We start from the raw sequence: 15,692 nt of genomic DNA, 5'->3' as shown, positions 1-15,692 counted from the left end.
ATTCCTCCAGATGCTCCGGTTTCCTCTCAAAGTCAACAAAAGTGCAGGTTAGGTGAATTGGCCATGTTAAATTTCCCTTTTGTGTCCAAAAGGTTAGGTGGGGTTACTGGGTTACAGAGATAGTGTGGAGGCATGGCCTTAATAAGGTGCTCTTTCCAAGGGCCAGTGCAGATTAGATGGGCTGAATGACTTCCTTTTGCACTGTAGGAATTCTTTGATTCCTGATTAGGCCCCATGGGAGTATTACATTCAACTCTAGGTATTACACTTTGTCAAGACAAAAGAGACGATGCAAGGGCCAACACATGCCTCCTTCTGTGCTCTTTACATTCTATGATTAAAAGAAACTTACAATGGAATGCTTTTGTCTTCTTTTGGCGACTGGTTCACCATCTTGATGGAGCTCCTCATAGCGACGTACGGTTTTAGCATGTTTCATGCTCTGGGGATCATAGCAGAACTTCAGTGATTTGACAGCCTGAGATCAAAGATTACCCACAACTCTGAACTATTAACACATTATACAACAGCGAAATGGTGAAAAGGTTTGCATAAAAAACCTTATGGGTTACTGCCCAGATTAAAAATGCTACTTTCAGGGCAGAAGCTGTGAGACATAACCTTCATGGCAAAGATGCACACCACAATTAAATGGCTACAAATAATTTTATACTCTTTTACACTAATTCAGACAAAGGGATCACATGCCTTCATGTTTATTAATTTTATCTTTCAAAACTTTGTTTCTTTTGGGATATTTCAAAATTTTGCTATAACCGTCATAATACATTGACAGATCATGATTAAATTTCAATTTAGCAGCCCATAATCTCTACCCAGCAAGTTCCAGCATTTCTCTCAATCATCACCATCTCACATGCAACATTTTTATTCTCAAGGAAGCTTGCATCAACTTGGCTAGTTCTTCTAGTAACTGGTTAAAGTAATGAAAAGGGAGAAGGAACGCAATAGTCAGCACAAATTAACCTGAGATTTTCAGTCCTGAATGTCTCTAGTGGAGCAGACAGTACAATTACTCAATAACCAATAAGGGTCTTTCTGCTATGATTTTTAAATCTTGCACCTGGCATTCATGCTCAGCATGCACTAATCACACCAGACTCATGTTGACATAGGGTCTGCCACTTTATTACCTGGTAATGCGATAGTCTCTGGACCTCTGAGATCAGCAGAGCGTTACACACGTTGCAGTAAGTGTCCGTGAAGAGCTCACTATTTCCTCTGATGATCTTTTGTACTGTAAAAGCAAACCAAAGAACTAAAGCGAAAGAGTAGAGATCCTGACATCTTGCAGTAATTGCCTCAAAATAGATTTCACTATTTTGCCTAGTGTGTAGAATAGACATCCTCAGAAACAATGAACTTTCCATAGTTACCTATATTCTATAATAAAGCACTACATAGCCACTCAGCTTTATATTTTTTTGATTTAAAAATAAAATTTAACACTGCCATCTGTAGGACTCCATATATTGAGGTAATATCTCCAACATATTTTCTTTACATCAGTGGGATGACAACAATGGGACACAACTGAACCTTAGTGGCAGTCTGACCCATTTCCATTTTCAAAATGAAGAGACTAAGGAAATAGTTTGGCATAGTCCAAAATTACTCCAACCTGTCCCTATTGTGTCAATTTTCAAAATACTTATAGGTCATTAAGGTGGCAATTAAATGCCCTGAAATGCTTGTAGTATTTGGAGGCTAAATCCCCATTACTTGAGCCATTAGTTTCCTATCAAGCAAGCAGTAGAGGTCAAGTTTGTAATCTTCAGACTAACAACATTGTTTTGTATCATTGCTTAGAATAATCAATAAAATTGCAAGAAAATCCCAAAGAATATCAAAAAGTCAAACCACAAAAAATCCAACCAAATTTTACAATGACGTACATTTACTAAGTGTAAAATATCATGGAAGAAGGCTGAATCAAATTCAGGACTGCATCTCAGATTGCAAAATACACTAAAGGTGAAATAAAAGTGGTCCATCATTTCCATAAATATGCTTTGCACAGAAGTCAGTCTTTGGATGGAAAGATTAAAATGTAGTGGGCGGGAACTTCCGGTGACGGCTACGAGGGAGTATGTCGCACATTTGGTAGCTCCCGCTTTGGCCGGACTTTTGGACCTTTTTCCCCGACCTTTTTGCGGTTTCGAGTACTGGCTTTGAAGGCGCAGATAATTTGGTACTGGATCCACACATTGGTGGAACGGAGAACCCCAAGGGATCAAAAAGGAAGAAGTAAGAAGATAAGCAAGGGCTGGGTGGAGGTTGCGGCTGAAGACAATATGGCTGATGTTCGGACCCCTGCTGCGACGGCCCAAACATCAACGGAGGAGCTGATGATCATCCAAAGAGAGCTTTGCTAGACAGAAACAAGACTGTCTTGACCCGATAAAGGAATCGATTGGCTGGAGCGCAGGCTGGATGCCCACGACCGGACGATTCAGAAGCTGGAGAAAGCGCTGGTGGATCAGGAGGAGCACCAAATGGTGGTTGAGCTGGAGGTGGGGTTGCTGAAGGATCAGCAAAAATGGCAGCTGGAGAAGGTAGAAGACCTGGAGAATAGAGCTCGCCTGCAGAACTTAAGAATTGTCGGTCTCCCAGAAGGGGCTGAGGGGGCTGATGCTGGTGCGTTTGTGGCGAGTATGTTTCAGAAGCTTCTGGGGGAGGGAGCTTTTCCCCGACCGTTGGAGGTGGACAGGGCGTACAGGGCGATGGCGAGGAATCCGCGGCCGGGGGATCCCCCAAGGGCGATGGTGGTCCGGTTCCACAGGGTTTTGGACAAGGAGTGGGTTCTCCAGTGGGCCAAACGTACGCGGAGTTGCAAATGGGACAATAGCATTTTGCGTGTCTATCAGGAGCGGAGCGTGGAAGTGGCCAGAATATAATAATAATAATCGCTTATTGGTACAGGTAGATGGAATGAAGTTACTGTGAAAAGCCCCTAGTCGCCACATTCCGGCGCCTGTTCGGGGAGGCCGGTACAGGAATTGAACCTGCGCTGCTGGCCTTGTTCTGCATTACAAGCCAGCTGATTAGCCCACTGTGAAGGAGGGCAGGCTTCAATCAAGTTAAGGCGATCCTGTTTAAGAAGAAGGTGAAATTTGGGCTGCTGTACCCGGCGCGAGCTTGGGTTACGCACGAGGACCAGCACCATTATTTTGAGTCGCCCGAAGACTTTGCCAAGAAGAAAGGGCTGGTGCTGAACTGAGAACATTTTGTTTTAAGTTGTAACTTTTCTGAGTGATGTTTATACGTTTTGATTGTCGTTTTTCTTCTGCAATTGAGTTTGGGCAAAGATGGGAGAAGTAAAAAGTTATTCAGTTTCTGTAGGTTTTTTGGTGGGGGTGGCTGCTGGGGCTTTTTACTTTTTATTACTTTGATTTGAACTATGTGGGGGGGGGGGGTTGAGTTCTTGGTGGTGTTTTTCGTTCTGGGTTGTCTCCTATGGAAACTGGGTGATTATTTGGGATCGGTTTGATGAGGGAAGTGGTTTCGATGGGCGGGGCGGGGAAGGGAGTGAGGGAACAATAGGTTGGAGACCTCTTGGCGCCGGAGGCGAGGGCCACCAGACTAGCTGGGTGAGCTAGTCTACGGAAGCACAGTGGGGTGCGTGTATATGATCAATATATGTCAGGGGTTAGGTTACAGATTGGTGTTGCGGGGGGGGGGGGGTAGTTACTCTGCTGATGAGGGAGGGACTCAGGATTTTGGACAGAGAGGAGGTCGGGGATGGGGGCTGCCAGGAGGCGGGCCAATGGAGGCGCGGCGCATGGCCTGGAGGCGGGCTCTGGAAAGGGGATGGGATGGCTGATCGGCGGAGGGGGGAGACACGCTGCCCCCCAACTAGGCTGATCGCTTGGAATGTTAGAGGGTGAATGGGCCGGTTAAGAGGGCACGTGTGTTCACGCATCTGAGGGCTCTGAAGGCGGACGTGGTAATGCTGCAGGAGACACCAACATGCAGTTGAAAGTGGCGGATCAAGTCAGGCTAAGGAAGGGTTGGGTCAGTCAGGTCTTTCATTTGGGGCTGGACACCATGACCAGAGGGGTGGTGATTTTAATCAATAAGCGGGTGCAATTTCAGGTAGGCAGTATAGTCTCAGATGGGGGGGTGGGGGTGTTATGTCATGGTGAGAGGTAAGCTGAAGGGGAGGAAGGTAGTCTTCGTTAACGTGTACGCGCCAAACTGGGACAATGTAGAATTCATAAAGAGGGTGCTGGGGAAGATACCAGATCGGGACTCGCACAAGTTGGCTATGGGAGGGGATTTTAATAGTCATCGATCCCGGCCTGGGCTGGTTGTGTTCGAAAACGGGGAGGGTGCCAGCAATGGCGAGGGAACGGATAGGGTTCATGGAACAGATGGGGGGGTTCGGCCCATGTAGGTTTAGGCAGCCGACGGGGAAGTAGTTTTCTTTTTATTCGCATGTTCATAAGGTTTATTCCGGGATTGACTTTTTCATTTTGAGCAGGGATTTGTTGGCGGGGTGGTGGACGTGGGGTACTCGGCCATCACTATTTCGGATCATGCCCCACACTGTGTGGAACTGCAGGTTCGCGAGGAGAGCTTCCAGCGCCCGCAGTGGGGGTTGGACGTGGGCTTGTTGGCGGACGACGTGGTGTGCGAGAGGCTGAGGAAGCGCATGCAGAACTACCTGCAGGTTAATGACACTGGGGAAGTCTCAGCAGCTGTGGTCTGGGAGGCCCTGAAGGCAGTGGCGAGTGGGGAGCTGATTTAGATCTGGGCTCATAGGGACAGGACGGATAGGGCAGAGGCGGACCAACTGGTTAAGGAGATCCTACAGATAGATAGGAGGTATTCGGTGACCCCGGGGGTGGAGCTTTCAAGGGAACGTCGGAGGCTGCAGGCGGAGTTCGGGGTGTTGTCCACAGGTAAGGCAGTGCAGCAGCTTAGAAAGGCAAAGGGGACTTCCGGGTGCGGCGATGACCAGCTAAGTCGCACGTTTCGGCAGCTCCCGGTGGAACGGACTTTTGGGCTCTTAATAAGAGCCCCAACGGCAATTTTAACGGCTAGAAGCACTGTGCGGTAAACCAGAAGGGAATACCCCCTGGAAACGGATGGAAAAAGGAGAGGGAAGTGGCCAGATTGCAGTGGATCCTTTGGAGCAGCGGCAAGGAAGGCAAGCAAGAACCAAGATGGCGACGGAAGGTGGCAGTTTAACATGGGGCCCTGAACAACAAGAGTTCTTGAAATGCTGTGTGGAAGAGATCAAAAAGGAAATGAAGAAGGAGCTGTTGCCCCGATATTACAGACAATCGAAGGGCTAAAGGATGAGCAAAAGACCCAGGAGCGGGAGCTTCGGGTCGTGAAGGCAAAGGCTGCCGAGAACGAGGACGATATACAGGGCCTGGTGGTGAAGACGGAGATGCACGAGTCACACCATAAACAATGTGTGGAAAGACTGGAGGTGCTGGAGAATAACGCGAGGAGGAATAATTTAAGGATTCTTGGTCTTCCTGAAGGTGCAGAAGGAGCAGACGTCGGGGCATATGTGAGCACGATGCTGCACTCGTTAATGGGAGCGGAGGCCCCGGCGGGTCCGCTGGAGGTGGAGGGAGCATACCGAGTGATGGCGCGAGGACCGAGAGCAGGGGAAATTCCTAGAGCCATAGTGGTCAGATTCCTCCGTTTTAAGGATAGAGAGATGGTCCTTAGATGGGCAAAGAAAACTCGGAGCAGTAGGTGGGAGAACGCGGTGATCCGCGTTTATCAAGACTGGAGTGCGGAGGTGGCGAGAAGGAGGGCGAGCTTTAATCGGGCCAAGGCGGTGCTTCACAAAAAGAAGATAAAATTTGGAATGCTGCAACCGGCAAGACTGTGGGTCACATATCAAGGGAGGCACCACTACTTTGAGACGGCGGATGAGGCGTGGACTTTTATTGTGGAAGAAAAACTGGAATAAGCGGGTTATTAAAAAAGAACGTTTGAAACAAAGTGGTGGGGCGAGTATGGGGGGCGAAGAGTGGGGAAAAGATGAGTTTTATGTTATTAATCCTGCGATGCGGTAACTTTTCTCTCTTCCACAGGTGGTGGTGGAGGGAGGAAGGGAGGTGGAGGAGATGGGGCGTTGGCCATGGGGGGCGGGGCCAAAAGGGAAGCGCGGGCTTTGTTCCCGCGCTATGATAATCATGGCGGGAATAGGGAAGCAGGAAGGAGGGGGCGTCGCACGGTGCGAGCCGAGGTCACGGGGGGAAGCCGAGGTCGGCCAGAGTTTGCTGACTTCTGGGAGCAACATGGGGGGTGTAACTACGCTAGTGGGGGATCTAGCGGGGGGGGGGGGGGGGGGGGGGGGGGGGGAGTTACTGGTTGCTGCTGCTGGGGAGAGGGGGGAGCCGGAATGGGGTGGGGTGGGCGGGGGGGCACTGCCTGTGGGGGACACAGCTGCGTGGGAACCGGGTGAGGAGCTGGAAAAAGGGGATGGCTAATCGACAAGGGGAGGGGGGGGGGGGTAAAAAGCCCCCCAACCCGGTTGATCACGTGGAATGTGAGAGGGCTGAACGGGCCGATAAAGAGGGCACGAGTACTCGCACACCTTAGGAAACTTAAGGCAGACGTGGTTATGTTACAAGAGACGCACTTGAAACTTATAGACCAGGTTAGACTACTCAAAGGATGGGTGGGGCAGGTGTTTCATTCGGGGCTAGATGCGAAAAACAGGGGGGTAGCTATACTAGTGGGGAAGCGGGTTATGTTTGAGGCAAAGACCATAGTGGCGGATAGCGGGGGCAGATACGTGATGGTGAGTGGCAAATTACAGGGGGAGGCGGTAGTCTTGGTAAACGTATATGCCCCGAACTGGGATGATGCCAATTTTATGAGGCGCATGCTAGGACGCATCCCGGACCTAGAGGTGGGAAAGTTGGTAATGGGGGGAGATTTTAATACGGTGCTGGAGCCAGAGCTGGACAGGTCGAGATCCAGGACTGGAAGGAGGCCGGCAGCAGCCAAGGTACTTAAAGATTTTATGGAGCAGATGGGAGGTGTAGACCCGTGGAGATTTAGCAGACCTAGGAGTAAGGAGTTTTCGTTTTTCTCCTATGTCCACAAAGTTTATTCGCGAATAGACTTTTTTGTTTTGGGAAGGGCGTTGATCCTGAAGGTGAGGGGGACAGAGTATACGGCTATAGCCATTTCGGATCACGCTCCACATTGGGTAGACTTGGAGATAGGGGAGGAAACAGAAGGGCGTCCACCCTGGAGAATGGACATGGGACTAATGGCAGATGAAGGGGTGTGTCTAAGGGTGAGGGGGTGCATTGAAAAATACTTGGAACTCAATGATAACGGGGAGGTCCAGGTGGGAGTGGTCTGGGAGGCGCTGAAGGCAGTGGTTAGAGGGGAGCTGATATCAATAAGGGCACATAAAGGAAAGCAGGAGAGTAGGGAACGGGAGCGGTTGCTGCAAGAACTTCTGAGGGTGGACAGGCAATATGCGGAGGCACCGGAGGAGGGACTGTACAGGGGAAGGCAAAGGTTACACGTAGAATTTGACTTGCTGACAACGGGTACTGCAGAAGCACAGTGGAGGAAGGCACAGGGTGTACAGTATGAGTATGGGGAGAAGGCGAGCAGGTTGCTGGCCCATCAATTGAGGAAAAGGGGAGCAGCGAGGGAAATAGGGGGAGTGAGGGATGAGGAAGGAGAGATAGAGCGGGGAGCGGAGAGAGTGAATGGAGTGTTCAAGGCATTCTATAAAAGATTGTACGAAGCTCGGCCCCCGGATGGGAAGGAGAGAATGATGTGCTTCCTCGACCGGCTGGAATTTCCTAAGGTGGAGGAGCAGGAGAGGGAGGGACTGGGAGCACAGATCGTGATAGAGGAAGTAGTGAAAGGAATTAAGAGTATGCAGGCGGGGAAGGCTCCGGGACCGGATGAATTTCCAGTCGAATTTTATAGGAAATATGTGGACTTGCTTGCCCCGATACTGATGAGAACCTTTAATGAGGCGAAGGAAAGGGGACAGCTGCCCCCGACTATGTCGGAGGCAACGATATCGCTTCTCCTAAAGAAGGAAAAAGACCCGCTGCAATGCGGGTCCTATAGACCTATTTCCCTCCTAAATATAGACGCTAAGATTCTGGCCAAGGTAATGGCAGTGAGGATAGAGGATTGTGTCCCGGGGGTAGTCCATGAGGACCAAACTGGGTTTGTGAAGGGGAGACAGCTGAATACGAATATACGGAGGCTGCTAGGGGTAATGATGATGCCCCCACCAGAGGGGGAAGCGGAGATAGTGGTGGCGATGGATGCCGAGAAAGCATTTGATAGAGTGGAGTGGGATTATTTGTGGGAGGTGTTGAGGAGATTTGGCTTTGGAGAGGAGTATATATATTAGATGGGTACAGCTGCTGTATAGGGCCCCGATGGCGAGCGTGGTCACGAATGGACGGGGGTCTGCGTATTTTCGGCTCCATAGAGGGGCGAGGCAGGGATGTCCTCTGTCCCCATTATTGTTTGCACTGGCGATTGAGCCCCTGGCAATAGCATTGAGGGGTTCCAGGAAGTGGAGGGGAGTACTCAGGGGAGGAGAGGAACACCGGGTATCTATTTACGCGGACGATTTATTGGTGTATGTGGCGGACCCGGCGGAGGGGATGCCAGAGATAATGCGGATACTTGGGGAGTTTGGAGAATTTTCAGGATATAAGCTGAACATGGGGAAAAGTGAGCTGTTTGTGGTGCATCCAGGGGAGCAGAGCAGAGAAATAGAGGACTTACCGCTGAGGAAGGTAACAAGGGACTTTCGCTACTTGGGGATCCAGATAGCCAAGAATTGGGGTACATTGCCTAGGTTAAACATAACGCGGTTGGTGGAACAGATGGAGGAGGACTTCAAGAGATGGGACATGGTATCCCTGTCACTGGCAGGGAGGGTACAAGTGGTTAAAATGGTGGTCCTCCCGAGATTCCTCTTTGTGTTTCAGTGCCTCCCGGTGGTGATCACGAAGGCTTTTTTCAAAAGGATTGAGAAGAGTATCATGAGTTTTGTGTGGGCCGGGAAGACCCCGAGAGTGAGGAAGGAATTTTTGCAGCGTAGTAGGGATAGGGGGGGGGCTGGCGCTACCGAGCCTGAGTGAGTACTACTGGGCCGCCAACATCTCAATGGTATGTAAGTGGATGGGAGAAGAGGAGGGAGCGGCGTGGAAGAGATTGGAGAAGGCGTCCTGTAGGGGGACTTGCCTACAAGCCATGGTGACGGCGCCGTTGCCGTTCTCACCGAAGAAATACACCACAAGCCCGGTGGTGGTGGCTACTCTGAAAATTTGGGGGCAATGGAGACGGCATGGGGAAAGACGGGAGCCTTGGTGTGGTCCCAGATAAGAAATAATCATAGGTTTGCTCCGGGGAGAATGGATGGGGGATTTGGAACATGGCAAAGAGCAGGAGTAACACAATTGAGAGATCTGTTTGTAGATGGGACGTTTGCAAGTCTGGGAGCGCGGACCGAAAAATATGGGTTGCCCCAAGGGAATGCATTCCGGTATATACAACTGAGGGCTTTTACTAGGCAACAGGTGAGGGAATTCCCGCAGCTCCCGACGCAGGAGGTGCAGGACAGAGTGATCTCAAAGACATGGGTGGGGGACGGTAAGGTGTCAGACATATATAGGGAGATGAGAGACGAGGGGGAGATTATGGTAGACGAGCTGAAAGGGAAATGGGAAGAGCTGGGGGAGGAGATTGAGGAGGGGCTGATGCCCTAAGTAGGGTAAACTGATCGTCCTCGTGTGCCAGGCTAAGCCTGATACAATTTAAGGTGTTACACTGGGCGCATATGACTGGAACACGGCTTAGCAAATTTTTTGGAGTAGAGGATAGGTGTGCGAGATGCTCGAAAAGCCCAGCGAATCACACCCACATGTTCTGGTCATGTCCGGCACTACAGGGGTTTTGGGTGGGGGTGACAAAGGTGCTTTCGAAGGTAGTGGGGGTCCAGGTCGAACCAAGCTGGGGGTTGGCTGTATTTGGGGTTGCAGAAGAGCCGGGAGTGCAGGAGGTGAGAGAGGCTGATGTTTTGGCCTTTGCGTCCCTAGTAGCCCGGCGCAGGATACTGTTGATGTGGAAGGAAGCCAAGCCCCCGGGTGTGGAGACCTGGATAAATGACATGGCAGGGTTTATAAAGCTGGAACGGATTAAGTTCGTCCTAAGGGGATCGGCTCAAGGGTTCACCAGGCGGTGGCAACCGGTCGTCGAATACCTCACAGAAAGATAGAGGGAATGGAAAAGAAGAAGACAGCAGCAGCAGCCCGGGGGGGGGGGGGGGAGGAACCAGAGGATTCTCAGGGATGTTAATATACAAGTATAATATGTATAGGTTGTTGTTATAGATAATTGTATATTGGACTGTTCAAACATATTTTTGGAGAATATTTATCTGGGACAAGGCAGTTGCCATTTAGTTTTGTTTTTGTTTATATATTATTTATTTCTTGTTTATAAAACTGGCCATTGTTATTTATATTGTTATATTACTGTGTAAAGGATACACAATGTACTGTGATGGTTGGCCAAAAATTTTCAATAAAATATATTTTTTAAAAAGGCAAAGGGTGCATTCTACGAACACCGGGAGAAGGCCAGCAGAATGTTGGCACAGCAGCTTGGGAAGAGGGAGGCGGCAAGGGAAATAGAGAGGGTGGTTGATGGGGATGGGAACTTGGTAGGGGACTTAGCAGGGCGTTCAAGGACTTTTATAGTAGGCTCTATTGCTCGGAACCCCCCACGGGGCCTATGGGGGGTTTTTGGACGCTTTTTGGACGGACTGACCTTCCCAAGGGTGGGCAGGGAGCTGGTAAATGGGCTAGGGGCCCCAATTAGGGCCGAAGAAATAGTTGAGGGCTTGAAGGCAATGCAGTCGGGTAAAGCCCCGGGGCCGGACGGGTATCAGGTGAAATTTTACAAGAAATTCTCGGGGATTTTAGGGCCATTGTTGGTCAATGTTTTCAATGAGGCACGGGATAGTGGGGTGCTGCCCTCGACGATGTCACAGGCCACTATTCCGTTAATATTAAAGCGGGATAAGAACCCAGAGCTATGCGGGTCATATAGGCTCACTGCTTAATGTGAACGCCAAGTTGCTGGCCCAAGTTTTGGCCTCCAGGATTGAAGATTGTATGCCGGATGTGATTCTGGAGGATCAAACTGGGCTTGTTAAGGGCAGGCAGTTGGTGGCCAATGTAAGAAGGCTGCTCAATGTGATTATGATGCCCCCGGAGAGTAGGGAGGTTGAGGTAGTTGTGGCAATGGTTGCGGAGAAGGCGTTCGACCGGGTGGAGTGGGACTATTTATGAGAGGTGCTGGGACGATTTGGGTTAAGTCGGGGCTTTGTCGACAGGGTTAGGCTGTTGTACCAGGGCCCGGAGGCTAGTGTAAGGGCGTAAGACAACCTCAGACTATTTTAGACTGTACCGGGGGACGAGACAGGGATGCCCCCTCTCCCCATTGCGGTTTGCGTTAGCTATAGAGCCGCTGGCAATTGCTTGGAGAGCATCAAGGGGCTGGTTCGGGGGACGGGGGGACATAAGAGTCTCGCTGTGGGCGGACAACTTGCTCTTATACGTAACAGAACCACGGGCAGGGATGGGTGAAATTATGGCGATTGTGGGGGAATTTGGCCGGTTTTCGGGATATAAACTGAATATGACAAAGAGTGAGATGTTTGTAGTCCAGACGAGGGGTCCGGAGGGTCGGCTGGGGGTGTTGCCGTTTTAGGTTAATGGGGGAAGAGTTTCTGGTACTTAGGGATACAAGTGGCGCGCGATTGGGGCCGGTTACACAAGTTGAATTTGTCCCGATTGGTTGATCAGATGAGGGGCGAGTTTCGGAGATGGGATGCCCTGCTGCTGTCGCTGGGAGGGCGCAGAAGGTCAAAGTGATGGTCCTACCGAGATTTTTTTTGTATTTCAATGTCTCCCTATTTTCATCCCACGGTCCTTTTTTAAGAGGGTTAACAAAATCATCCTGTGCTTTGTGTGGGCGGGTAGGTCCCCGCGAGTGAAGAAGGTGATGCTCGAGAGGAATCTGGGGGAGGGGGGGGGGGCTTGCCCTGCCAAATTTCGGTAATTACTACTGGGCAGCTAACATAGCCATGATAAGGAAGTGGGTGGTGGGGTCGGGGTCGGATTGGGAGCGGATGGAGGCAGCTTCATGTAGGGGCATCAGCTTGGGGGCGTTGGTAACGCCACCTCTGCCGTTCCCACCGGCGAGGTATTCCACCAGCCCCATGGTGGTGGCGACCTTGAGGATCTGGGGTCAGTGAAGGAGGCACGTTGGAGCAGTGGGAGCATCGGTCTGGTCCCCAATATGTGACAATCACCGGTTTGCCCTGGGAGCTTGGATGGGGGGTTTAGAGTATTGCGACGGGTGGAAATTGAGAGGGTGGGGGACCTGTTCTTAGAGGGGAGCTTCTCTAGCTTGAGAGTGCTGGAGGAAAAGTTTGGGCTAGCAAGGGGGAACAAATTTAGATATTTGCAGGTGCTGGACTTTCTACGCAGGCAGGTATCATCCTTCCCACTCCTGCCACTAAGGGGGTCCAGGATACGGTAGTGTCTAGAGGATGGGTGGGAGAGGGGAGTGTCTCGGATATCTACAAAGAACTTATGGGGGCGGAGGAGACGCAGACCAAGGAGCTGAAGCCTAAGTGGGAGGAGGAGCTTGGGGGTGAGATGGAGGACGGCTTATGGGTGGACGCGTTGGGCAGAGTCAACGCGACCGCAACATGCGCAAGGCTCAGCTTGATCCAATTCAAAGTGGTCCACCGGGCCCACATGACAGTGGCCCGGATGAGCAGATTCTTTGGGGTGGAGGACAGGTGTGTAAAATGTGCGGGAGGACCAGCGTACCATGACCACATGTTCTGGGCGTGTCCAAAACTTAGGGGATATTGGCAGGGGTTTGCGGACGTTATGTCCAGTTTTGAAAACAAGGGTAGCAATGAGTCCAGAGGTGGCAATTTTGTCGGAAGAGCCGGGAATCCAGGAGGAGAAAGAGGATGTTGCTTCCCTGGTAGCCCGGAGACGGATTCTGCTAGCTTGGAGGAACTCAAAGCCCCGAAGTCAGAGACCTGGTTAATTGACATGGCGAGCTTTCTTGGCCTAGAGAAGATTAAGTTCGCCTTGAGAGGGTCACTGCTAGGATTTGTCCGGAGGTGGCAACCGTTCATCGACTTCTTCGCGGAGAACCGGAGAACTAATCATCAGCGGGGTGGGGTGGGGGGGTTAGGGTAGCGTAGAATAGGAGGTCAAATCGGCGGGTCTTGGAGGGATTGGAGTCGGTGATTGCACTATGTTTGTTGCTCGCTGTACATCGTTTTTTATACTGTTGCTGTTTGTAATGCCAAAAATACCTCATTAAAATTGTTTTTTTTTTTTTAATGCAGTGCGTGCAAGAGTTAAGAAAAGCAGGTTTCAGGCAGGTGAAATCAGGCTTAAAGTTTCTGCCAGAAAAAACCTGGAGTGAATTGAGCATTTATAGAACAAATGAAAGTGGATCAGAGATGTTCCATAAGTGAAACAATACTGAGCTGCAAAATAACAGCTGAGGAATGAGATAATTTCAGGAGGACCACGGTCAGTGTTTACAGGAGGGAATTGGGAGGTTCTATCCAGCTGTTGGGTGTTAAGAAGGGTGTTACAACTTAGTGGAGCTATGCACAGGAGTAACTAGTGACTTTACAGGAAATTATAGGTGTTGACATTGCAACATCAAAATCCCCAGGCAATTCCAAGTCCGATTTATGTGCAAGATTAATATCTTTTAAAATCTCAGTTACAAATCTGCAGACATCTTGCCTTTGGTGACATAGCCGACGGGAAGAAAGACTTCTACAATTTAATACTGGAATTTTCTGTTCAATTCATGAAATAGACGAACGACTGTGCATTACAATGTCAGGATTTCTGCTCAACTACCTTCTGCCCTTCTCGTAGAGCAAATATCCCCTTAGCATCCAACTTGTGTTTCCCCCTCAGAATCTTGCATTTTTCAATATGATTACCTCTCATTCTTCAAAACTCCTATGAATATAGACCCAGTTAACTTAACTGTAACCTCATAATGCAATCGTTTCACCCCAGTAATCAGCCAAGTGATTCTTCTCTGAACTGCTTCCAATACAAATATATCTCTCCTGAAGTGAGACCAAAACTGTCCACAATACTCTAGGTGCGGTTTCACCAAAGCCCTGTAACATTTGTAGCAAGACTTCCCTACTCACATACGCCAAACCTCTTGCAATAAAGCCCAATGTTCCATTTGCTTCTTAATTCCTTGCTATATCTGCATGCTAACGTTTTGCGATTCCTATACAAGGACACCCAAATCGCACTGTATTACAGCATTCTTTTTTTTTCTTGATTCGTTGATGGGATGTGGGGGTCACTGACTGGCAAGGCCAGCATTTACTGCCCATCCCTAATTGCCCAGAGTGGCTTGCTAGGTCATTGCAGAGAGCATTTAAGACTCAACCACATTGTTGTGGTTGCCAGGCTTTGTAAGGATGGCAGATTTCCTTAATTAAAGGACATTAGTGAACCAGGTGGGTTTTTATGACAGTCAATGATAGTTTAACAGTCACCATTACTGAGATTCACTTTATATTCCAGATTTATTAACCAAATTCAAAGTCCCAACAGTGCTGGGATTTGAACGCTAGTCTCCGGAGCACAGAAAATGTTGAAAAAAACTCAGATCTGTCAGCATCTGTGGAGCAAAACCGAGGTAACGCTTCAAGTCCAGACAACTCTTCTTCAGAACTAAGAGAGAAACGGGATGGATTTTATATTGTTTAAGGGTGGTGCAGATGGAAAAAAATAGAAGGCCCCCAGAGCATTAGCCTGGGTCTCTGGATTACGCATCCAGTCACATTACCACTACTTCACCGTTTCTCCCAAATCTGCAGTCTCTTCCTATTTAATATTTTGTTCATTTATTCTTCCTGTTAAAATGCACAACCACACATTTTCCTACATTACACTCCATCGGCCAATGTTTTGCCCACTCACACTTTTGCAGACACCTCACAGCTTGCTTTCCAACCGATCTTTGAATTATCAGCAATTTGGCAAAAATACAGTCAAATCATCCAAGTCATGAACATAGATTGTAAATAATTGAGACCCCAGCACTGATCCCGTGTTTGCCAGCCTGAAAATAATCCATTTATCCTCACTAACTCTGTTTCCTGTTCGTTAGCTAATCCTCTACATACTAATTTTTTATCCCCAACACCATGAGCTCTCTTCTTGTGCAGCAGTCTTTTATGTGACAACTGATCAATGGACTGCTGCTCGTTATACCCTCAAAAAAACTGATACATTTGTCCAAAATGATTTCCTCATCACAAAACCATGTTGGTTCCACTTGGTTGTACTATGATTTTCTAAATGTCCTATCTACTTCAATCTTAATCTTTATCAGTGTCACAAGTAGGCTTACATTAACTGCAGTGAAGTTACTGTGTAAATTCCCTAGTCGCCATATTCCGGCACCTGTTCGGGTACATCGAGGGAGAATTCAGAATGTCCAATTCACCTAACAAGCTCGTCTTTCGGGACTTGTGGGAGGAAACCGGAGCACCCAGAGGAAACCTACGCAGTCATGGGGAGAATGTGCAGACTTCGCACAGTGACCCAAACCGG

General features: G+C 49.3%; 1 protein-coding gene across 5 annotated transcripts in view; it reads right to left on the bottom strand.

Moving 5' to 3' along the window:
• LOC140426818 (zinc finger protein 346-like) overlaps nt 1-15,692 on the bottom strand; it is a 67,858-nt gene that overhangs the window by 40,216 nt on the left and 11,950 nt on the right. For 4 of the 5 annotated variants that reach the window (XR_011948296.1, XM_072512031.1, XM_072512032.1 and 1 more), the window contains exons 2-3: nt 1,155-1,258; nt 353-442 (exon numbers count right to left, since the gene is read on the bottom strand). Coding sequence is in view for 4 of the 5 variants with exons in the window: in XM_072512031.1 (XP_072368132.1) it covers nt 353-442; nt 1,155-1,258 (194 nt within the window). In the remaining variant the exon portion in view is untranslated. The remainder of the gene's footprint in view (nt 1-352; nt 443-1,154; nt 1,259-15,692) is intronic. The other variant, XM_072512034.1, reaches the window with a different exon arrangement.

Source organism: Scyliorhinus torazame, chromosome 7 (assembly GCF_047496885.1).
Source record: "Scyliorhinus torazame isolate Kashiwa2021f chromosome 7, sScyTor2.1, whole genome shotgun sequence".
Classification (NCBI taxonomy): domain Eukaryota; kingdom Metazoa; phylum Chordata; class Chondrichthyes; order Carcharhiniformes; family Scyliorhinidae; genus Scyliorhinus; species Scyliorhinus torazame.
The sequence above is the reverse complement of the archived record's forward strand: the minus strand, read 5'-3'. Positions and strand labels throughout refer to the sequence as shown.